Source organism: Ambystoma mexicanum, chromosome 1q, assembly GCF_040938575.1.
Source record: "Ambystoma mexicanum isolate Mex_15411 chromosome 1q, UKY_AmexF1_1, whole genome shotgun sequence".
Taxonomy (NCBI): Eukaryota; Metazoa; Chordata; class Amphibia; order Caudata; family Ambystomatidae; genus Ambystoma; species Ambystoma mexicanum.
This window is the reverse complement of record NC_090922.1, coordinates 1,040,242,433-1,040,268,503: the sequence shown is the minus strand read 5'-3', so window position 1 is coordinate 1,040,268,503 and position 26,071 is coordinate 1,040,242,433. Positions and strand designations below refer to the sequence as shown.

The window sequence follows — 26,071 nt, the reverse complement described above, 5'->3', positions numbered from 1 at the left end:
GGTGCTCAGTACGGACCTCTACGGAAAAGCGAGCTCCCAGTAGGTGATGTCTCCACTCCTCAAATGCGGTCTTAATAGCCAATAGTTCCTTCTCAATGACAGCATAGTTCTTCTCACTGGGGCTCAGCTTACATGAGAAGTAAGCCACTGGATGTTCAACCGAAGTAGCGGGATCCTTCTGCAAAAGAACAGCCCCTTCGGCAAAATCCGAAGCGTCCGCCTCAACAATGAATGGTAGTTCATCCTGTGGATGACGTAGAATCGGAGCGGCCATAAAGGCTGACTTCAAGGTGTCAAATGCTTGCGTGGCATCAGAGTCCCACAAGTAAGAAATCTTACTGCTAGTCAGTCTAGTGAGAGGTGCTGTGATTTGAGAGAAATGAGGAATAAATTGCTTGTAAAAGTTGGCGAACCCCAAAAAGCGTTGTAAGTACCTTACATCATGAGGCTGTTTCCACTCTTGAATAGCCTGGACCTTCTTGGGATCCATCTGAATACCGGCCTGACTGACCACAAATCCCAGGAACTCTATTCTTGATTGATGAAAGGAGCACTTCTCTGCCTTGGCGAACAGATGATTGAGAGATAATCGATGGAGGACCTCTCGTACATGGCATATGTGTTCCTCCCTAGATCTGGAAAAGGACAGTATATCGTCCAAATAGATCCAAACCAAAATTCCAATCAGGTCTCCGAAGATTTGATCCATGAGCCGTTGGAAAACCGCAGGGGCATTGCACAGACCAAAGGGCATCACCCTGTATTCAAAGTTCCCAAAAGGTGTCTTGAATGCAGTTTCCATTCATCTCCACTCTTGATGCGAACCAGATAATAGGCCCCTCCGAAGTCGAGCTTGGTAAAGATCCGGGCCCAGTGCAGGGTTTCTAAAATACTACGAATCAATGGTAGTGGGTACTGGTCCTTAGTAGTGATATCGTTCAATAGCCGGTAATCAACACAAGGTCTCAAAGTGCCTTCCTTCTTCTTTACAAAGAATAAGGGGAATCCTGCGGGTGATTTGGATGGTGTGATGTATCCTTTACTTAAACAGTCCGACAAGTAATCCTGTAGCACTCATTTCTCATCCTGAGTTAAAGCATACAGTCTACCATGGGGAATCTCAACACCAGGCAACAATTCTATGGCACAATCGAATGAACGATGAGGTGGCAGGCGTATGTTTCCTGGTTCAGCAAAGACCTGTTCAAAACCGGCATATTCTGGAGGAATCTGGAAAGTAGAACAAAGACTGACCCCCTTGTCACGAAATTCCAGGGCCGTCGAAGAAACCTGAGTCTGGACTGGCAGGCTGCATTTCTGGGTGCAAGAGGTGGAAGTAAAGGTCAAGGTATGAGTCCTCCAATTGATGACAGGATTGTGATGCTGGAGCCAGGGTAACCCCAAGACCAACTTGTAGGTGGGAGACTTGATAACATCTAGAGCAAGCTCTTCCAAATGGTCGGCAATCCGAAGAGTTAACCCTACAGTGTGTAGACGAACCGGTCCCGAAGATAAAGGAGTACCATCGATAACTTCCGCGGGTAGGGCAGTGTGTCTGGATAGAAGGGGAATCTTATTGATGTTTGCGAATGTTTCATCGATGTAATTGCCAGACGCCCCACTATCCAACAGCCAAAAAACCTCTAGAGTCCGACCAGGCAATTGGATATGGACCTTCAGGGTTAGTAAGACAGCTGGTTGCATAGGATGACGAATTGAACAAGAAGTGGAAAGGTCTGAGAAGGGGGTGAGACCTGTCGTTGCATCTCCTCTACACGACAGGTCCTCTAGTTTTCCGTCTTCTTCTTCTGAGGTCGTAAAGGACATGTTCCCAGGTAGTGCCCAGCAGCGCCACAGTAGAGACATAGGCGTAATGTTCTTCTTCGCCTCCTTTCTTCCTCAGATAAAGGACCCCTCACACCTCCCAACTGCATAGGTTCGGGTCCAGATTCCGCCGAACCCAATGCTCCGGCAGGAGAACTCGCCGTTCTAGAACTGACTCTCTCAAATCGACGTCTCTCAGCCTTTCGTTCAGCTAATCTCTGATCAATTCGGAGCACCTGATTGATTAAGAGTTTGAGGGTCTCAGGTTCAGGGATGTGGAGCAACTCATCCTTGTATTCTTCCCTCAACCCCCGGCGGAACAGGGTCTTCTGCGTGATTTCTGGCCATTGAGAGTCAGTAGCCAGTAGGCGGAAGCGACTGATATATGTTATTATGTCGGCACTTCCCTGCTTTATGTCCATCAACTGATTCTGTGCAACTGAAGCCAGATTGGGCGTCTGAAAAACCTCCAGAAATGTCTTCTCAAAGGCAGCAAAGTCATTCAATATGGGACTGTTAGTAGCCACAAAAGGTGTAGCCCAGGCAAGAGTGTTCCGGTTAAATTTCCCAAAATGTATCCGATCTTGGCCTTATCGTTATTGAAGTGAGTCGACCTGAAGAGAAAATGAATTTGACAGTGATTACAAAATGCCGCTACTCGACGTGGGTCTCCATCAAACTTGATTGGGGTAGTATGAGCCAAAGAACTCTCAGCCTGTGAGGCACTCCCTGCCCCTTGAGTTACCATTTGACGTAAGACTTGGTTTTCCTGGTGTAAGGCAGTCATCTCTGCTCTGAGTGCTTGTAACTCATTCCGCAGGTCCTGTGTGTCTTCCATCTCTAAATAGGAAGGTAGGCGTCTCAATCTCTTAAGGTGTGAGTCACGAGAATGTTGCGTACCTGTATGCTTGGTTGATCTCGACGGGGCAGCCAGACTGACAAGAAGAATTGGTGACACGAGAAACCAGCCTCTCCTCCACCCAGAATGGGTACTGGGTAAAAGATGGACCGATTCCCAACGTCACGAGCAGCTCTCTCCTGATTACCGTGACGTCGGGATTGTGCAAGCACAGGCAGGAGAGGCTGAAGGAACAAGTTCTTGAGATGATGGAGCTCCAAGGTCCAGGAAGGACCGAGACGTGTGGAGGTGCTCAAGAGTCCAAGGATGGCTGAGGCGAACACCAGGAGAAAGCACTGGGTGCAGTGGTGCTCAAGAGTCCAAGGATGACAAAGGAGTGCACCAGGAGAAGACACTGGATGCTGTGCTGCTCAAAAGTCCAAGAAATGGCTGGGTGTACACCAGGGAGGTGCTGGACGCAGAGGAGCTCAAGAGTCCAAGGATGGCTGAGGTGAACACCAGGAGAAGGCACTGGATGCAGTGGCGCTCAAGAGTACAAGGATGGCTGAGGCAAACACCAGGAGAAGGCACTGGATGGAAGACCGCAGAGCACAGGCTGGCGCGAAGCAGGGGAAAAGGGAAAATCAAGGCAGGGCTGCCTAGCCAGGCAAAAGGAGGGAAAACCCGGGAAGGAAGGAAAGCTGAAATGGGCCAGGCAAGGAGAGGAGTCCAGGAAGGCAGAGAACCCCAGCAGACCAAAAGGGAACAAAAGGGGAAATCCAGGGAGACCCGGGGAAGATCGCGGTCTCCTGCGCATGCGCAGAGGAGCTGCAGCTTTGGTCCCCGAAGCTCTCCCTCCGGCGCCTCTCCAAGCGCGGAAGCGCGAATAGAGGCGCCAGGAAGTGAAAGCGCGTGCGACGAACTCCGGTCTCCCGGTAAGCGTGACACTCTCATTGCCTATTACAGCATACATAACAAGGGGGCAATTCCCAAATTGAATATATTCTCTATAAGGAATATGATTTTTAACCCCTATACATAAACCCCCAACCGTGCACCCCTTTTCCCCGCCAATGGCAGCTTTATTACATATATTATATGCCTCCAATAACATTTCTCCAATCACCCATGTTTCTTGGAGGGCAAATATATCACTTTCCATCAATAATTTTATGCCATCTATGTGAAGTAGGTAATTAAATACCCTACTATTCCAAGACAACAAGGTGGGTTCATTTCCAACTTCCTCATCTCAGTAATCCAGGAAATAGGTTCTATCTGGGATCCATATTTCCATTTGATCTCTTCCTGTGGCCATCTCTATTATTTGGTTCTTCAAGGCCTCAGATATATTTTCCTTTAATTTGATATTAGCAATATTATTACATATTATAATCTCAAATTCTTTACCCCATATATTTTTTTAGTGTTCCCGAATCAGGTCTACAACAACCGCAGATCCAAATTGTACTATTGCCAAATGTTCCCAGCTACCGGATTCTGGTAATATAACTCTCTCTATATCCGTTGATTTAACATTATGTAGTTGGGGGATCTTAAACAGTTGTTCTAATAACCAGGTTCAGTTCATAGAGGGGCTCTCCTCAGTAGTAACTTTCTCAATCATTTTAATACTTTTTCACAGATTACAGTTTTCAACCTCATTATTTCTTAGGCCATTCAGCGTACTAATTCTAGTCTTTATATTACTTCCGCTCATAGCTAATCTTTCCATTTCTGTTATATATATCTCTCTTTCCCTAATTTTTAGAGACTGAGCTATTTGATTAATGGGGATATTTAGACATCTCATTTCAATTTCCAAATCATTCTCATCTTCCAGTTCCACCACTTAAGGCCCAAGAGTTTTTCCTTTCAACCACTTTTCTAAACCCCTTTCATTTTTACAGAGGGTATTTTCTTCATTCATTTTCTATTGGAGTTCGGTGATTTCAAACCTATTTCCTACTTCCGCACATTCCATATCTGTTGATGCAGCTACTGCCATTGCCACACTATTCCTTTTTACACACTTCTTTCGAGCTTTGACCATAGCCCCCCTACTTCTGGTGGCTTTTTTGTTATTACGTTCTCGTCTTGTTCGTTTCGTTGACCCATAGAAACATTTTGGTTCACACATTTTATCACTATCATTATCTTCATTTCCAATAGTTTCCAATGGGATGCACTCCTGTTCCGGCTTCCCATTTTCCTGTACTTCAAGTTTCTCTTCTTCTACTACCAGACATAATTCACTCAAATCACCCATTCCATCATTCCCAGCCCTAAATTCATCCTTCTTACAATCCTCGCATTGTTCACTGTTTTCCTCTATCATTAGTCCCAGCACTTCTGTGTTCTCTATGGTCTGGTGTACCAAGGTCTTAATCTTAGTTTTCTCTTTCAATAGCTTAGTACACACACCAAGAAGAACATCAATTGTAGTTGTCAAGGCTTCCACATCTTCCTGGTCAAATTTTTCCAGATCAGGTGGAGCAGACAGATTCATACAAATCACATTATTCATATTTATAGCATTTTCTGTGCTTATTTCAACATGTCAACTATCCAAATCTGTCCGCGGGCCCATTGATTGTCTTCTAAAATCATGTACAAGGTTCAACAGAGATTTGTTATCTATCATCAAACTATTTTCTGGGACAAGGTGTATATCATCAGCTAAGGGTTCCTTGCATTTATCTTTTTTTGTAAGAAAGCTCAGAATTTTGGGTTGATCTGTGGCCAATTTATCCTGTGTCATCTGGCTTATATCTTGTTTTCCTCTACCCTTCTCACCTTTCCCTTTTCCAACCCCTTTTCCCCCTTGTTTTGTTTGATTAGATGGCATATTTCCCTTATCTTTTTTTAACCTTAAATTATGGGATTGCAGATTCGGTACCATATTACTTTCCTTAAATACTAAACCTATCTATTATACAAGGGGGTGAGGGAGGGAAGACACCCCAAGTGTATACACTTCTTTATCCTGATGTAGACACAAAATTCAGGGCAAAAGCTTCACAACGATAATCTACAGACCATCAAGGTCTATGTGTCCACATGATAAAGAGCAAAGTATAGACAAAGAAAGTCTGTGTATCCATAAAAGTATACAAATGGGTGTAAAATATTAATACAATAACCACAGGGGAGAAGCCTCTTTCGCAGCCCCCGTGGAAGGGAGAGCAATAAATATAGAGAATACAGCTAACACTGTCAGATCCAAAGTGTAGGTAATTAGAACATTCAACCCCCGCTCTGTACAATATATTTACAAAGCCTCTATTTGACCAACTGGACCGTCTGGGTGTCACCTACACAAATTACGCAGATGACACCCAGATACTCCTCACCATCACAGGCAATTACCAAGCAGACGTCACCCGGATCAACAAAATATTCTCCATCATTCAGGCATGGATGGCCTTGCATGGCCTCTGCCTGAATGATGAGAAGACAGAGCTCCTCATCGTCGGCTCCCCCAACACACTAACTAAACTCAATCCTAGTTACAATAACATCACGATCGATGGTCACACCATCCCTATTGCCAAAAGCATGAAAACCCATGGCTTCTACCTGGATGCCAACACCAACCTCTCCAAACACACCAATATGACCGCCTCAGCCGCTGCCTACACCGGCAAGCTCATTAGGGCCAGCAGACCATTCCTATCACCCAACAGCTGCCTCACCCTCGCCAGAGCCCTCATACAATCCAAACTGGATTACTGCAACAGCCTGTACCTAGGTGCTAACCAATCCGTACTTAACAAGCTGCAGGTAATACAAAATAACGCTCTGCGCGCAGCCCTCAGCATTCCCAGACGAGACATATCTCCGCTACTAGGAAAGCCTGCAAATGGCTCTCCATACGCCAAAAAATTGATTTAAAAACCATCTGCCTCACATACAAGTCCCTCAACCACCTAGCACCACCATATCTAGCTAACAAATTCACCATGGAACCTGCCACCAGATCCACCAGATCCTCCAATACTCTATGCTTGACAGTGACCAGATTCCACCTAACAAGAGCTGGAGGGGCAAGCATCACAGTACTTGCCCCCCAACTCTGGAACAACCTACCTCTTAACATCAAAACTATCAAGTCCTTCCAGATCTTCAGGAAGCAGGTCATCAGCTGGCTCCTAAACAAAGAGTAGCCCCACTAACACCAGACCTCACACCCCCTGCGCGGTAACTGGTTCATGTACTGTATGTATATTGTAACTGTATATTGCTAAATGTATATATATGTATGTATTATAAGTATGCACTAAGTATGCAACACAAAGATACTTCTCAACGCTGTAACCGTATTCTTAAGCGCCCTTCTACCCCTGGGTTTGGAGCGCTATGCAAATAAAATAAACAAACAAACAAACCACTAGGGACACTTATTAATCCCGTAGAAGGAGGAGAGGATCCCTCGCAACCTCCAATCACCGCTTTTCTAACTTTCGCAAACCTACACAGCAATAATATATATACACCACAAAGGTCTATATATTCACACAAATAAAGTGTAATGTGCAGAATATAAACAAAAGTCTATGGGGGTCATTACGACCCTGGCGCTAAGGGATTAATGGCGCCGTAAAAGGTACGATTCTGAATGGTGCCGGTGCATCCGGCCTCCCCATTCCCATTTGAGCCCTATAGAATGGGGAGTAAAAGTTTCTGGCCCCTGGCAATGGGGAAATACAGGGTCCGCCAGGGTTGTAATGGCCCTGTATCTCCCCATTGTCAGGGGCCGGAAAAATTTGAAAGTTTGGTTGCAGCCTGCCGGTTTTACCGGCAAGGCTACCGCCAAACTTGTAATGAGGCCCTATGTGTTGAAAAATGGCATTTGTTCAAGTAACAATTATCAGATACCATACTAGTTTTGATACTGGAGAAAATCAAGTGTTTTCAGAGAGGTTTGAAATTGTTATATATTAATAAATGCATACGCTGGCCGAAAGGTGGCATTGTTATCATTGAAGTAAATTGTATTTCCTAAATAGAAGCAATCATAGAAGGAGTCTATTTGAAATGCCTATTATATAAATGCTATATATTATAGAAAGCATAATATATACATTGAATTGATTATGGAAATGAATGCTTGTGTGAACTAGTAGAAAGATTCATAAAGGCAGGGAAAATTCGGTTTGGCTATTTGTTTATGAGTCTATAACATTGTAGTAATTTCCTTGGTATAAAGCTGGACACCACCTTTGTTTAAATTTGACTTCAAATAAATTTCGACCATACACTGTCTGTTTTATTGCCGGAATTCTGAGGTGGGATTGTAAAAAAAAAAGGAACATTAAATCAGCTGTGCCACCCTAGCGGAATCAATGAATTCATAAATGTCTCTAGACCCGTTTTTCACATAATAGGATTTTTGTCATTTTGATGGCAGAGTTTGAGCCTGAACCAGGTTACTATTTTTACCTTGCATTCCTCCTCCAACGGCAAAAATCAATTAGTTTGCACCAAGCATGACACAATAATGTTGGCGGGAAACCATCGATTCTTTTGTAATCTGCCTGTTTTTAGCACCAGCTTAAAGCTGCCGAGTTCCCCAGCGATCATTTGTAAATGCCTCCTGAAAACACTAACTGCAGAAGGCATGTACACATTTTGCACTATGAAGTGCACCAAGAAATATCACAGTGTGTTCAGCAGTTTAATTACAAATGATGAAAATTGCACAGATGAAACAGAATTTCAGACAACTGTAAACGTAGGGGGCCGCTTCAGTGGAATAAACACTTTAAAAAAAGAAATAGGCCCCATGTATCTGTTGAAAAATTAGCGCAATGGCAAAATTCACTGCATTTTTGTGATTGTTCGAGCAGCACGTTCATTCTCTCACATATTATAAAGGCGATATTCCATGTTACCATGACAACACATTTGGGTATTGCATGTAGACTATGTAGCAATGTTTTTTTAAAAAGATCTCATGATAGACTGACACAATGTGCTTAATCTTTTATTCAAGAAGCTTCTGATGACTCAAGGTGTTGAATGTTTCTGTCCATGGTGGTATTATACAAGTATTATATCATTTATTTTAAAGTTTAGCATTCACCGGATGAGCCTTCCGTTCCGCCATAACCCTGGTCAGACTCTGTGCATATAGAGAGAAGTATAGACAATTATGGAGACGCGAAGGTGGCAGACCCTTAGAAAATACATGTAATGAGATCCAGTGTTTCCATTTGCAAACCTTTTTTTCATCCGGGGGAAATCTGAAAAAACTTCCAAGAACAAAAGGAATCTGTTCAGTTCTTAGTAATTTTTCGTCTTTAGTCACCGTGTCTACATACCTGTTTCATGCCTTCTCCCTTTTCTATTGCAGCTTAAAATGCACAACGTTATGCTTATGATAAGGGAAATGAGCACAGCAGCAGAACACACAATGATTACTATCAATATAACATCTTGGGCTGTGGAGTCAGGAGAAATTGGTGGAGGCGCAGAGGTTGTTGAGCTTGTGGTTGAAGTAGTGTGGCCAGCCGTGGTAGGAGAATCTGTGCTTGGAGGCACCGGTGGAGGAACAAACATGGCCGCTTGCGCTGTGTTTGATACATCAGCTGTGTTGTTAAGGCCATCACGGGCACGCAGAGCAAAGTAAAGGATGGTACCATTTGCCAGTGCTAAATTCTGTGGAATAAATGAGAAGGTTTCTGTGGAGCCGGCGGGCTGGGGCTTCAGAGCAGAGACATCCACAGAGGCTGCTGTCTCAAAGTGGTCTCTAAGGTCCAGCGGATTTGTGCTCATTCTGACGTCATATGATGCAGCTGAAATAAGGAAGGAGAGGAACCCGTGAATTGTGAAACACTGTTCGGACAAAACAAAACTCAGCTACTGCAAACATGCAGAAAAATGCACCAATTAGAAGGACTAAGGTTAAGAAATGGTCAGTGGCTCTTCCACTGCACTATAGGGCTTTTAGAACATCCCCTAATTTCCCCGAAGGCCAATTCAGCACTGAATTCTCTACACAATCCAGCACAAGCCAATGTCACGAGCCAATGCCCTAGCTATTAACAGGACCTGCCTCAGGAGGCTCACATAGGAACCAGTATAGGATTTTCTCGACCTATATGACCACCCAAATACAGGTTTCTTTCATTAATTCAGACTAGAATTAAGGGTCCAATGTGTGAGCCTCTTGCCGGTATATGAGATTTTTGTTTTATGTTTAATAAGCAACTTTGTAACAAAGGAAAACAGAAGGCATACCTTGTCCCTGATCCAAATCACCCCCAGGTGCTGTCCATGACAAATCGATTTGCTTTTCAACTATTCGGGCCTCAAGGTCAGTGATCTTAGATGGAGGAAATATATCGGGTAATGTTCCGGTAGGCACTGCAGACACCACGAAAGATCCCCCTGACGCTGTTCTGCTGAAACTTTCCAGCTTCGCCTGAATGTCTTCATCGGGGACGGCTGGTCGCGGTGGGTTTAAGGAGTAAACACCTAGAAAACACACATCTGGGCATCAAACACAATGTTTATCCTGCAGTGTAATACTTCCCCTTCAAAAGGAGCTTGGTTTCTGAATATGGATTTGGCTACTGCGTGATTTTTGGCTTAGTAACAATAATTGCTGAAAGATAGACAAATAGACAAGAATTCGTGATACTGGGTGCTCACACAAATATTGGTATTTAGAGGTAACTTCAACCCATAGCATTTAATGCAACCAGATACTGGGTCTTTTGTGATGCGCAAAATGTTATGATCTGGCAGCTTTGTTCCTGATGAAGGGTAACAATGTACATTGCAATAATTTGATGTAAGTCTTTTTCCTACGAATAGCGTGCATGCTCTTTGAACAATTGAATACACAGTAAGAAGCCATATGCATCATAATGATGTAACCGGAATTCACAATCACTAAACTAACTGACAGAGGGAGCTAGACAACCCTGCTCTGTCAACGCAACATAGAGAGAGCTCAGAAGTCCTGGGTTTAGAAAAGCAGAAGCCATGTGAGGCCTTTGCTGAACGCCAAGGGATCGGTTTTCATGTGAGGGCTTAGGTAGAGCGTGTTCCATACACTGCACCCAAACGCCCCTGTTACTTATCCTGACTTTCTTGTATGGGGGGGAGTTTATTAATGTTCCTAACCCTTCGAAATGTAATCAACAGAGGGGTCATTATATAGGATATGCTTATTGCATGCAGGGGATCACCAATGATTGCACTTGCACGTTGCTGTCCGCTAAATGTCATTTTAAACATTTACAAAGCATAGAGTAAAACCAGTTGAAATTGCCATTACTTTTCAGTTTTGGTTTCTGCTTTGTAAAAAAAAAAGTAAACACCTCTTGCAAATTATACTTATTAGATGATGTTTACTAATTGGTTTCTATGGAAACCGCCTGCTCATTAGCAGGTGCTAATCTGAGGCAGACTGCAAAGGTTTACATTTGTTTTACTCCTGCATTAAAATCTCATGCGGTCTTAAAACAAAATGGGTCTCATGTTCAATAGAGTCATGACGTGAATGCAAGGCGTAGGAAGCCTTGAGTACGGCTCTACGGCCTTGCATTCACGCCACCGCTCATTTTCAGTCATTTGTATGGTGGAGAGGAGGGGCGGGACGCAACTTGTGTTCCCACCGCTCCCTTCCGCTCTGCCATACAAATGCCCCAGCATCTGCAACGACATGGATTTTCAAGCCAGCGCAAATGCTGGAGATCCCTAAGGGGTCCGCCTGCTTTATGCGCTAGACCAGCCCTATAGCTTTGCGACAGCTTGTTAAGAGATGGTGTCCTTGTCTAATTAATTAAAAGAATGTTAAAATCCTGACTGTTCTAATTTGATAAACTTGCCTAACATATTGAATGTAATGTGAACACAGCCTGCACATGCAGGTCAGGCTTTAGTTTCTCACTCTAGACAGCTACGTGCCACTATACTCTGATAGCCTACTCCCAAGTAAGACACCGTCCTTTCTCACTGTTCACTAAAATAAAGCCTAGTGTGACATGACATGGAACACCCTCTTTTTGGCATCCAGGTGCCAGGCCTTTTCAGTTTTAATACACTAATTTGACCACACCATTCCTCTACTTTATTTTACCAACAATATTCACATTTCTATACCTTCTATTCTGAACTACGCCACTCTTGGCTCCGGCTTGGTAGTCACAGAATTAATATTTTGCTGGATTACCTGGGGTACAAAGTATAGATATACCCGGGCAAATAAGGCAGCACAGTTCCAGGATGGCCTCAGCGCACTCTCAAGCCCCTCATGCATCCAGACTTATATTTTGCACTAACCTGCAATTTTCCAAATCTCCCTTGGAAAGACAACCCAGTTATTCGCCTCCTCCCTTTTGCAGAACTATGGTCCCCCTAACAGGACTGACATGCACCCTTACTATCACAAACCATTCCTGCCCGGCTGCATTCCTTCCTCTCTGTGATTGTAGCCTCCATTTCACGCTTTCCCATCCTCTTATCGTCCATTCGCTCATTTCCTCTCTCCCAGCAGAGTAAGGTCTGGATTCCCCTTGTGGGGGGCACAGTACCCCACTACGAGGATAAGCCTCAGCGCTCCAAGACAATACAGTGGTGATTTGGTGCAATAAAAAAGCATGCTAACATAACATCAAATCTGTAAAGATATTCATTCAAAGAGAAAATGCACACCATTAGAGGGCAACCAATAAACCAGATGAAGCTGGAATAGAAGGGGCCCCGTTCTGCCCTTATTTGGTTTACTGATATGGGGTGCACATGGGTGATGCTGCCCATCCATCAAAGGAAGGGTGTTCGGGGGGATGGGGCAAGCACTGGGTGCATATTTGTGCATGCGTGAGTCAGTAAACCTGGACTAGAACTGAGAAAAGAAGTGGACCTACTGGTGCATGACAAGTCAGGGAGACAGTCCAACCAAAGGGGCGGCGATGGTCTCGACTGCGCTACAAGTGTGCCCCCTAAGAGTGTCACAGTGCTCATAGGCGAAACCAACATCTGCCTGCACCCTCTGCAGATCCCATCACATGCAGAAGGTCCATGCTGTGCAGTCTGGTTGCATGGAAGGGCAAGAGCAATGGATGGAACCCGATCAGCAGTGCCTACCCTTACCATGTGCGTGCAGTGCTGTGACAGACAGGCTGGAAACATGCTCTTCCTGGAAACTGGCTGTTCTCAGCTGCTGACCTGGACCCCGACCTCACCCTCTTGCTGTGAACCTCCTGCTGGAGATTCTGACGTGATGATCGCGTGGAAGGTTCTCCTATTCCACTGCAGCGTTGAACTGCAGTCAGGAAGTATCGCAGTAGTACTCTACAGCATCCTTTCTCTCACACCATGTTTATGTTCTCACGTGGCATTACAACACGTTGTGGCAATTAAATCGCAGGATGTTCGTTCATTGCATGTGTTTGCATCTTACCTTTATCTATGTATCCAGGAATGTACAAAGCCTGACTCCTTGGCATTCTACGTCCACGTCTAGTCGTCGTATCCTTTCCTTGGACGCGGACTTTTAAACTGTATCTTCCGTTTCCGCTGAACGATGTGAAGTACCTCGAGTAGATGCCATCATTCTTTGCAATATCAGCACCTGTGAGGAGGGGAGGATATGATATGATATGGCATTTATAACGCGGCTATACACAAGTGTTTCAAGGCGCGGCGAGGCAAGGGAGTGGGTACAAAGGGAAGACAGACAGCGATCCTACTAGGCCAGGTGACATTCAGATCGCGCAAGTGCATAAGAAGGGGGAAAGGGAAAGTGCGTGGGGGAAGGGAGAGGGGGAAAGTGCAGTACATGGGATAGTAAAATAAATAAGATAAATCGTAATCAAGTAAACATTCTCAACCACTAAAACAGCATGTGTGGGGTTTAATCCTAGGCCCAAACAAACAGAACTGAAAGGCCCACTGGGAAAATGACCTGCCAGCCTTCAAAAACCTTAAGACAGACTATGTGGGTGTCTTTCTGCAGTTTAAATCTGGAGAAAGCTGAAAATAAATGTAATCAGAGTGCAGATTGGAAAGGCATATCACATTGCTGGCTGAGAGATAAATGCAGCATGTTCACTGAAAACTGCCACCCATCAAAATATGGTGCACTATGACAACTCAGACCCACTTTGCAACGTAAAATCGAACAGCAGGTAATGAAAAATATATTTTATTAAAGGGGTAGATCGGTCAAAAGTGTTGTTGGCCCAATCGATCGGGCATGTATTTTAGAGCATCCATCAATCAGTCTTAAAAAAATGTCTAATGCAACATACCTGAGTTTTTCTCACTTTAACACATGCGAAAACGGCAGGTTTGGTACCGCCATATTGTGCTAATCTTATCCGTTGATCCATCGCCCTAAGGTCAAGTACGCTTGTGGCATGAATTCAGATCACCTGCCACTCAAGCTGAAATCACTAGACACTCACGCCCCTTTTCACAATGCCAATACACATCACATGGGCACACCCTCTGTGCGCAATCTACCGGTGTTTCTCTATGGAAATGGCAAGATGCCTCGTTCCTCGACAAGTGTAAGACTGTTTCTGATCACACAATGTTGGAGTTTCTTTTTCCTTCGTGTCGGAGCATTTCATTTTGAGCTTACCTGACTTGTTTCTGCTCTGTTCAACTAGCTGCCAAGTACGACACACTGTTAACCATTCCCTTACTGCCTAAAATGAATTAACTCAGTAGTTACTTTTCATTGCTTATGTTATGGACAAATGTCTTTACCAAACCATATTTAAACATGTATCCTTGCGAGCTTTTATAGTTTGAGCCTATTAATCTTGTCTTTGCACGATGTGTTTTTGTAACATGGCTGTTTCTTCGCTTGTCTTTCTTTAACATTCAATGTTAATGGGAAATCTCTTTCCTTTACTATATACAAACAAAAACTATTTTATTGACCTCACTTTATAGATTCTGTGCTTCTTCACTAGTCAGGAACTATGGCAACAATTCTGCCCTACCTGTACGAGCCTGAATATTCAGATGAGGAAAACTTTGAAAGGTAAAAAACTCGAGACGATGTGGAATCAGATGAAAGTCATGAGGATCAATCACCGGAGCCTGAACCCAGTCGCATGGAAGACGTTTCCACCTGGTGTACCTATGTAAAGTAGGTCAAACCCAATCATTTTAGTTTTCCGAGGGGTCTGTGATATACAAGGGTATCTATATCTTGAGGGAAAGGGGGAATCACAGACTTCCTCCTGCTCTTGCACAAAAAACGTCTCTATGTAGTCGGAACCAAAACATAGCATCTAAGAGTTAACCATTCTTTTACTCTTGTTGACCAAGAGAACACAGTGTGGGAAATGTAGATAAAACCATATTTTATTCTTCTCTCTGTTAGAGATTCTGTTTCTCATAGAATAATTTCCTTTCATTAATATCTGTTGTGGGTGGATTCACCACGCGTGGGTTGGTCCTTACATATCTGAAAACAGCACTGTATCTCTGGAAACGACTGCAAAGTATATTGCCTTGAAATAAGTGTATGTACACCCTTTTAATGATCTGTGTTTGAGATTCTTCTTAGCTGCCATTTTGGTGAGGTTTTTATGTTGATATGTTTTACTGTGTTATAATTGGTATGTATTCTTGTATTTTGTACTGTTTTTATGGATTGGTTTTCATGCATATCCGAAATAAACATAATGATGATGATATATATTTTGCTCTTTTTCTTCTAGTACCTTTAATTTCCTCTGTATTGTTTCACTATATTTTTATGAACACTCACTCTCTTTGATGTCCATGAGGAATTGATATTGGAGGGCTGTCCTTTTGTTCTGGCATGTTTATATGTTTTACATTTATGTTTATCATAAACATTGCATGCGTTAATAAACAAAGTTGTCAGATATCCTTAGCAATTACCTTGCTCTTGGAATGGCAAAGGTATTAATCATCCTATCAAGTAACAAAATACTTATTTCATTGCTCCACCATTAAACCTGATATTGCATGTATCTAAGAAACCGATTTTAGCGCTGTTGAGAATTTATATATCAAGAAATCTTGGGTTGGCCAAGTTTTCGTCTAACCGATGGCACAGTAAAAATGTAAAGCAGTTATGTATGGATAATCCATCACCATAGTGAACAATTATGGTCCCACGTGTCCCAACCCTGTTTTTTGGCTTAACCTTAAACAAAAATGAATGTGTCACAGTTACGATAAACTTATAGTATGTGAAGATTGTAATCAGGAGATTGATGTTGCTCTAGATAGTATATCCTCAAGTAGCCACGTGAATTTCAAAACCCATATAACATTTCTATATTTTAAAAATGAACTTGACTTAGTAGACACATGACGATTTTGGAACCAGAATGAATTTATCTTTTTCATGTATTGATTATATTTTTTTCTAATAAAGGTTTTATCTCCTCTTTTAATTTCTCTGAAATGTGCTCTCTTGTTATTTCCGCTCCACATAAAGGCAAGGATAACAATCAGAACATTAAGTATTTTGTTCCTGATTTGTTTTTATAAATAATCCATACAAAGATACATCCATACATAATACTTGGGATACCTTTAAACAGCACTAAGTGGTGAGCCAGCTAGTATACAGAGGTGCTTGATGCCCAGAGAAATAGAGGAATTGTGCAATAAACCTCAGTGTCATTGGAAGAGCCCTAGCAGGAGGACCCCATGCATTGCATGAGAACCCAAACCTCTGAGTCAAGCAGCACAACCAGTATGAGTGCATCCATATCTGCTAAGTCGCTCAGAAGATGCAGGCATCAAAGAAGTGGACACCATGAGGCACAACTGCAAGCACTCCTACTGGAAAGGAGGGCATTAGATCAGATCAAAGAGTGATGGATGCCAACACAGCAGTGTAAGAGGTAGCGAACTCAAGGAGTGAATAATCGTATGAGTCTACAGTCTGACCGCATTACAGATAATGAACGCAGCAGTGTAGAAGTCAATTACGATACCCTCGTTGGGGAGCTGGACCAGATGGTTAAAAAGATCCAACATTTTACGACCAAGATTGATGACCAGGCAAACCGGTCAAGGAGCAACAACGTGCAAGTTACCTGCTTCCCGGAGACAGAGAGCGCAGACATGGAACCAGCCATTCTCGACCTATTGGGGAAAGATCTGCAACTCACAATCGTCAAGTAGTTCACCATAGAGCACACCCACGGTAGTCAAGTGCCAAAACCAAACAAAGAGAGCACCCTAGAACCGTCAAAGAGCTCTTCTTAAACTTCCAGCAGAATGTGGAGGTTTCATGAATATCAATGCCACAGCCAAATCAAAAAGAGACGTCAATGATACACTTCCTCAATGACTTCTCGCCGGAAGTATCATGCAGGCGGAAGGGATTTAATCCTATATTTGAGACGCTGAAAGGCTTGCCTTGCACTGCTATATCAAACATCCTGCAATATTGTGCCTACTACATCTTGATGAGTGGCACCATTTTGACTTCTGGAAGTGACTCTGACATATCTTAGGCATCATGACCACCCTGCACAAGCAATGCACCTGCCCAAGTGCCCTGGGGGAATGGACCCCGCCTGCCAGCTGAAACGTTGCCACGTGGAACATAAATGGTTGGACACAAGTAGGTGGGAAATCACGGCCTAAACCGTTAGGCCCTGCAAAGGAGAAGAGACTTTGCCATGAGGTTGAAACAACTCCCAATGGGTGACCGCAACCTAAGATAGCAGGACCCCCACCAATGTTGAACTGCTTTTAACTGCTAGCTCAGATCTGTCCTACCTGGAAGCACAAAGCACAAAGGCCCTTATCTCCCATTACTCAAATGGCAACTAGCAAATAAAAGTGTAGCTGCAATGATGTGCACATGGCAGAAGCTACCAAGCAGCAGACCCAGTCTCCTTAAGCCTTCCATGACAGAACTGTGCACCCTATCAAACAGATGCTCTCTAGAAGTCTAAGAAACGGATCATATTGACTCTGTTCCGGAGAGCATATTCAGCATTTCCCCAACCAATATTTTCTGTCAGATCTCCCTGTCTCGAAGAAATGGGATGATATACAGATGTACAGAACCTGTAGTCTCGCTGAAGGTGATGGACTCTTCTACGCTATAGGATTTTGAGAGAGTGATCCATCCAACTCTTGGAGGGTCTTCCCACTTGAAATGTGGTATATTCTATTATTGCATCTCTCCTATAAAGTTGAAATGTTTAGTCCTTTCTTCCAGTTTCACTCTTTCTGTTGTAAGGTTACTTGCTCATATGGAAGGAGGCGGCTCAAAAGAATGTGTTATGTTCACCAGATTTGGAGGCCCAGATTAGACACAGATGCAAGTGGAACTCAGCACACAAGTAGGCTGAGGACTTCTCTGCACTTACCGCAGGGCACTGATGGAAAAACAGAGAACACACTAAATGGGTTTAATGATGGCTAAGTTGAAGCTGACGACGATGAACGTGCATGGGCTGAATAATACAATAAAAAGGCACAGGCTTCTTAACTACATATCAAATCAGAGGATGAATCACTTAAACTCTGCAGAGGATGGGTGGGGCAAGCCTGCCACACCCCATATCACAAAAGGCACGGGGTCTCAATCCTGATCCAGATGCAAAACCCCCTTAATGATTCATAATACGCATTCCAACCCCGAAGGACACTTTCTCATTGTCAGGGGTAGTCTGTCCCTTCAGCCTAAAAAAAATATCTATCCCTCGATAAGCAGCCCTAATTTACACGCCTCTTCACTACTATAGATCACTACTATAGAAGTGTGATGCAAGTGTTCTTGGTGTCCAAACCAAAACAAAGAGTTTGAGTGCCTGTGGGCAGACATAACCCTCAAGCCTCAACGTAATTGGCTAATTCATATTTTTGCATGCACAGCACCTTTGAACTTCACTTTTTATTTGTACTCATTGTAAGCTCTTGGAATCGGTGCAAATGAACTGTTGGAGTGCCTGTGGGCTGATACTGCCTTTGAGCTCCAACCAGCAGCACTTAACGAATACTGTTTATTTATATCTGGTTTATACGGAGATCTTGTAGCCAGCACAAAACGAATGATTGGAGTGACTGAGGGCAGCTATTGCCTTTGAGATCCAGCATATTTTTTATCCGGTACATTTTAAGCTGGTCCATAAGTATAGCACTTTATATTTATATATTAATTGAAAACTTTGTGGAAGCCAACACAAAATGAAGATTGGAGTGACTGTTGGCACTGATTTCCTTTGAGCTCCAGCGTATCTTGTATCTTGTACATTTTAATCTGGTTTACAAGTATAGCACTTTATATCTATATTAATTGCAAACCTTGTCGGTCATTTTGCCAAATTGGACTATGTCTGGCCTCTTAGGTTTCTTCATGACACACATTTATACTTTAAAAACGGCAATGCCCGAGTGAGAGGACCTGCATTGTAGAAAAGATCCGAAGGGCAAATTACAATTTCCAAAAGATCTAAGTAAGGGACTGCTGCCGGTCTTGGTGGGAAAGAACATACAGAGGCAGCAAGCTAAATCTTTGACAGGTTATTTACGAGGCCTCTGGCTAAACCTAGGGGCCCTATTGTGGTGGGTAACATTCCAGTAAAGCCTACTGACAAAATTGGGAACTTACTAACGGATCGTATGGGCATAGCCGATATGTGTATTGTGGCGGTATTAACCCAAATGGATGAGAAAGTTCACTCGAAGCTAACAGGGGATTTGACCACCCAGGAGACCCCCATTGTTGTGGAGACCCCTGTTGGAGACCCTGCCACAAGAATCAGGGTTCCCCAATTAACTAAAGGCCAGATTCACTGTGGGGTATATGAGGGGGGGGGGGGGTTATTCATTACTTTCATTACTGCAGGAATTGATGCCCAAAATAAACATAGAATTACAAAATGAATTACCAACAGATGGGGAACAAAGTGTGGAGTTGAACAGACCTTTAGGAATGGACTTGGTGAATTTGGATGGGTGCAGTTGATGGTGAGGAGGAACCGGAGACTCCAAGCCCTTGTGCACCTTCCCGAATTCAATCTTTTGCGATCCCCAATCCTGTACCCAGACTCATCGGGTTCCTCCCCATCTGAATTGTCTGTACCATTTGCTAACCCTACAGCTAGAAGATCATTGGGTCAGCTGCAAAGTAACACACTGGAAACTGATTTAACGCTAGCAGCTATGAATACAGCTCTGCTGGCTTTGACTAAATTATATGAAGGGATGGATACAAATATGCAACAACGATTGGCGATTGCAAAAGAGATGCTGGCTAAAGTATTAGCTTGGGAAAACCGCAGCAAAAATCTGGAGTGTTCACTAAAGAAAGCAATTGAGGCAAAAAAGGAAGAGGCTGTGTGCAGTCATGACGGCAGATGGTAGAAAAGTGACTACTACCAGCGCCACCATTTACAGATGAAAGATACAAATGTTTATATCATCTCGTCAGGGGATGATATGAAAGAAAATGGGAGTAGCGGGCATGACCCTGGAGAGGAGGCAACAGACGCGGTGTTGCCACCTGTTCAGGTGCGACTCTTGTCTAATCCTCCGTGTCTGGGGAGTGGCAGGGTACAAACAGCCAGCCAGCTCCCCCAACCCCGGACTATTGTATTACCTACGGTTAGTAATCCATCTCATCTTCCCCGACCTCCACCCTTATCCCCTCCCTTTTCTCCTCCCTTCCTCCCTGCCCAACTCTCCTTCACTTTGTCCTCTGACCCTTCCTCTCCCTCCTCCTCCCCATCTGCTTCCACCTTCTTCATTTAATTCTCAAGTATCCATAACCCAAGCCATGCAGGAACCCACTTTCCAAATATTCAATATAAACACAGGTGGGATGAAACCTTAACAATCTGTTAAAAAAAAAACTAAAAACCAAAGGCCACTTAAGAAATCCATGGCATTTGGTTCTAGAACTTTTCAACGAAACTTGTCGACCCCTTGAAAGAGAATGTCCGAATGACTACATGGGAGGGTGGGGTTCATGACAGAAGAGCCTGTAATTACAGGGAGGAAAGGCTGACAATAGGTGATGAGGTGGTGGACTCATCAGGAGAGGTTATGAATCTAACTCCAACAGGGTAAGATCTAGCAGTTGAGGATCTACTAAGAGAGGGGGCTCTGCTAGCCCTGACGCCTCACTCAGATCAAGAGTTATTGAATGTGGACTCAGACTCGCCGGCTCTTGACCAAACGATCGAACAAGGGGAGGCTGACGAGTCAGATATTGATGAGAGAGAGAGTCGACTATAAGCAGCTGCCCTCCAAACGTGGAATTTGGGGAATTTGAAGAGAGTGGAAGAAGGTCAAATTATCACTGGCTCAAATTAAAGAAGATGAACAAACTACGGAGTGGTGAAGTTCAAAAGAGTAAACAAAGGGGGATAATCATACTCAGAGAGAAGACTGCGACTCAAACTAAAGATGGCTCAAAATACAGGCAAGTTAGAAAGAGGAAAGCAGACGTTGATAGCTCTGGGGACAGAAGGGAGTATGACCGGGAATCATCATATCATGGTGACATTGGTAGAAATCGAATCTCGTTTATTTTAGGCTATAGAAGAGGGCCCTTTTCCCAATATGTGATGAATAGGTCAAGTGTGTTGAACCTATTTGCTGACCTACAGGTTCTAGAGTAAATCCGGTCAGTGGATATCGCACAGGTAGAATATATGTGCTAGAAGAACTTGGCCAGGGCGAGGTTGATCATACCGTCCAAACTGGTAGCAAATACCATGTGGAGGGCTAAGAAAAACCTCTTTAAACAAGGTTTTGATTCAGAACAAGAGTACAATCTAGATAGACCAGAGAGCACAAAGGATAACATTTTAAGGATTTATGGAGAAAAAAAAAAACGACTGCACAAAAGAAATGTGCATCAGACCTTGATATGGGGGTGATCGTGAATGGGAAGAATTTGGAAGAGAGGCTAGGTGGTAAAAAAAGACTGGAACCCGTACGGGAGAAGTAGGAGGGGGCGGTCGAATTTTCAGGCAAGTCTGGACTATTGAGTCCAACAGAGGGCACCCCAGGAAAGTAGTTTCAGTAAAATAGGACCCTGGAACACTTGAGTGTTTAAGCACCTCCTCACTGCTAATAACAACCCGTTGGTAGGTCTTGATATAATGCTCTTACAGGAGATGTAGCTGGTAGACCAACTGGTGTGGGATGGCTATGTATTAACGGTAATTCCAGCAATGAAGGCACGTAAGGGCCGTCCATCGGCAGGCCATCTTAAAGCATGTAAGAAGAACGAGGTTGGAACTGAACATCTTGGGCATCAACAAATCTCTTCACACAGCTGTCCTAATTAACAGTTGATGATGGAAAAGTGGCGATCCTCAACCTCTATTGGAGTCATACGGCCATACAAGATAGTCAATTTATTGAGGGGGTGGAGTGTGTTTTGGATCTAATAATCTTTCCCGAGTGGTTTTCTGCCTCTGTCATTCCTACACAGATCTACTCCTCTTTTGAATGCCTTGTCTGCAGGCTCTCTCTGTCCCCTAGCCATTCCCTTACTGTGGCTACTATCTATCGGCCACCTGGTCAAATTTCTTTCTTCCTCTCTGAGTGGGCGGACCTTGTCTCCTCACTCCTGGCCTCTACCACTCAACTCCTCCTTCTTGGAGATTTCAACATCCACCTGGATGCCTCCTGTCCCCACTCTGCACTCTTTCGCGACCTCTGTGACCCTCTCTCACTCACCATTCTCCTCTCAGGCCCGACTCATTCTGCAGGGCACACTCTCGATGCTCTGATCTCCTCAGACCTCCCTCTCTATGTCCCCCTCACCACTCCTCTCTCCTGGAGTGATCACTTTCTCCTATCCTCCCACCTCACCCTCCGCACCCCCCAGGCCAAGCCACCTCCATCACTGCCACCCACCTTCTCGGTCATCTGACCCATGAAGCGCGTGTCAGTTGAGGCTTTCGCTTCCACCTTCTCACCCCCACTCCACCTTTGGCTGACTCTCACCCTGACACAGCCCTCTCCACGCTCCACTCTTCTATATCTGATACTCTTGATATCCTTGCCCCTGTCATGAGAATCCGCCTGAAGCCCAAAGCCAAGTGTAATTCTTGGTACGACTCAGACCTCGCCACCGTAAAACGCAAGTGCAGGGTGGCCGAGACGAAATGGCGTGCTTCATGTTCATCCTCTGACAAACTGGCCTGCCTCCTGCTACAAAGGCAATACCGGCTGTCCGTCCTCACCAAGAAGAGAGCTCATATCCTAGCCCGCATCTCTGCAGCATCTAACAACTCGGCTGAACTCTTTAAAATCTGCAAGGATCTGGCCAATCCCGCCGCAGTCTCTACCTCTCCTGTCCCCTCCCAGGCCCTCTGCACGGCTCTGGTTTCTCACTTCATTTCTAAAACTCAGCACATCCTGTCCTCACTCTCCTCCTATCGCCTCCCTCCCTCTATCGCCTGCTCCTCCTCTGGCCCTTCTGCAGCTCCCCACCTTCCCTCCTTCTCTGCCTTTCCCCTTTTGTCCGCAGACAATGTTTCTAGACAAGTCCGATCTATGAATGTCTCGTCGAAACGGGTTCACCCCTGTTCGTCCAAAACCATCAAGGACCACATCGACTCCCTGGCTCCTACCCTGGCTGATTTCTGCAATCACTCCTTCTCCACGGGAATCTTCCCATCCCCTCTGAAGCACTCCCTTGTGCACCATCTTCTTAAGAAGCCCTCTGCCGACCCCTCTTGCCCGGCTAACTACCGCTCAATCTCCATCACTCCCTTGCTGGGCAAGCTCCTGGAGAAACTGGACATCTCCCAGCTTAATCTCCACACTGAATCTGTTGGTTGCCTCCATGACCATCAGTCTGGCTTCCGAGCCACCAGAAGCACAGAAACTGCTCTCCTGAACATCCGTGAAGGCCTGCTCTCCAACCTCGACTCCAACACCCCTTGCGATCTCATCTTGCTTTATCTCTCTTCTGCCTTTGACACTGTCAACCATGCCATCCTGCTCAACTGCCTCCGTGATAACCTGGGTATCACTGGTCAGGCTCTGGCATGGCTGACTTCTTTCCTCTCCGATCGACCCTCCCAGGTCCAACTTGGGTCCTTCCTCTCCGATATCTTTTTCTCTACCTGCGGTGTCCCCCAGGGATCTAACCTCTCTCCCTGGCTTTTCAACCAATACTTGGCACTCCTTGCCCACCCCATTCCCGCTCTCTGCCCCAATTTGCAGTGCTATACGGATGACACCCAGCTCATTTTCAGGCTACCCTCGGCCTCCTCCTCTCCTTCCCACATCTGTGACTGTCTGTCTGCTATCCAGGTGTGGTGTGCAGCCAATGACCTCTGCCTTAATGCCAGTAAGACTGAGATTCACTCTTTGGCACACCCACTCCCTCCTTCCCTCCTTCCCTGCAGCTCTCTGGCCTGCCTCTCTACGCCCTCTTCCCGCTCCCACCTGCAAGGCAAAAAACCTTCGGGTCATCTCCTTCTGTCCTCACATCTCTGTCGTCTCTAAGAAGTCCCACTACCATCTGCACCTCCTCAGAGGTATTCTTCCTTTCCTCACCTTCCCCCAGAAGCTCACTGTCTCCAGAGCCCTGGTTCTCTCTATGCTGGACTATTGTAACAGCCTCTATCTAAATCTGCCTGCCTCTACTCTCCGCCCTCTGCAACTTATCCAGAACAGGATTGAAAGACTTGTCCTTGGCCTCAAGCCCAGGGATCGTATCTCTCAAGGACTGAAATCTCTGCACTGGCTCCCAGTTGCTGCGAGGATTAAATTAAAAAACCTCTGCATTGTCCACAAGGCCTTCTGGGGGCTGGGGCTGAAATACCTTCAACTCTCTCTTCCTAAATATCTTCCTTCCCGAGCTCTTCGCTCATCCGCCTCCAACTCCCTCAGGGTCAGTCGCTTCTCCAAGCAACGAGTTGGTGGTAGATCTCTCTCTTTGGCAGGGGCCTCCCTCTGGAACAGCCTTCCTGCCTACCTGAAACTTGAGGAGAACCATCTCCGGTTCTGAAAGCACCTCAAAACCTTCCTCTTTGCTTCTGACTTCTCTCTTCCTCTCCCCTGCTGATTCATGGCTGAAACTGCACTGGTTACATGGCCTCCCTCTCTGCTCACTGGCCCGGCCCTGCCAGTTGCTCAACTGCACTGCCTCCCTGGCTACCCCGCACTTTGGAGACTGTTTCTGTATCCCTACAGTCCCCCTACCTGCACTTATGCCTGCACTTACCTTGCACTTGCCACTAGCTAGGCGTTTATTTATTCTTATCCTTCTATCCCATGTACTGCACTTTCCCCTCCCCCTACACCCTCGCACTTTTCCCTTTCCCCCTTCCCATGCACTTGCGCGATCTGAATAACACCTGGCCTAGTAGGATCGTTATCTGTCTTACCCTGTTCCCCCTACCTTGCCAAGTCGCGCCTTGAAACACTTGTGTATAGGCGCGTTATAAATGCCATACCATATCATATCATATCATAATATGCAATGATAGAGCAACAACATCAACACTCACTATGGGGATTTAAACATCGAGTTAGACAAGTCTCTAGATTGCGGAAAGAGTACTGTCAGGAGCCGCTGGACCCATTTAATGGAAGAGCTTAGCTTTATTGTGCTGAACGGCTCCATAAAGGGGACATGCCAATGAATCATACATGGGCCCATAAGGAGCAGTTGTCGACAATAGATTATATCTATGTGAACAGTAGCAGATTTCTGAAGGCCGAGAAACTGCAAGTGCTATCGCAAACTCAAAGTGATCATAGCCTACTTCTACTTTTCTGGGGAGCCCTATTAAAGTGGACAAAGGAAACTGTTCCTATAAATATGATCTGCAGCTTACTGGGGGCCAAAAACAGGTTTAGGAAGGACTGCTTCAGCAGTGAACGAACTTAACGCACGTATTAATAGGTTGGACTGGTTGGTAGACCCGTGATAAAGGAAGATGTAACCTCATATGAGGAAGCTTTAGCTCTATTTAAGGAAATGGGCAGTGGAGGAAACAAACAAAGCTTTAAACATATACATACCTTCGACCTTGTCCTAAAACATAGAAGACACAGCTGAGGAAGAGTATAACAGCCTTAAGGTATCCGAGTACGCTGGAAAGAATACCTTCAAAGAGAAGATATAAATTGCAATATAAAAACTGGTTGAAGGCCCGAAAAGCTAGAATGTACAATGTACCAGATAGACAGAGAAAGAATGTTGCGTACAATTGAATCTAAGTACAGTGCACATATATAATCCACCTTGAATGAGGGAATTAATGTTAATCAATTGGCACTGCAGACCAACCCAATCCAAGAGAGTGTCTGGGTGGAGTATTATGAAAAATTATACACCAATTGTCTGGGTCTTAGCTGTAATGGAAATTGGAGGGGACGTTGTAATCTGCAGTTTGACCAGGATGATATTTTTGTACAGATAAAAAGACTGAGCTCGTCAAGAGCGCCAGATCCTGA

The 26,071-nt window shown here is 44.7% G+C and overlaps 1 protein-coding gene across 1 annotated transcript in view; it reads right to left on the bottom strand.

Moving 5' to 3' along the window:
* Positions 1–8,632: 8,632 nt before the first annotated feature.
* The window catches only part of LOC138541042 (calcium-activated chloride channel regulator 1-like), a 311,873-nt gene continuing 294,434 nt past the window's right edge, over positions 8,633–26,071 (bottom strand). The window contains exons 12-14 of the mRNA XM_069641725.1: positions 13,077–13,247; positions 9,905–10,141; positions 8,633–9,459 (exon numbers count right to left, since the gene is read on the bottom strand). Coding sequence (XP_069497826.1) covers positions 8,978–9,459; positions 9,905–10,141; positions 13,077–13,247 — 890 coding nt within the window. The 3' untranslated portion in view covers positions 8,633–8,977. The remainder of the gene's footprint in view (positions 9,460–9,904; positions 10,142–13,076; positions 13,248–26,071) is intronic.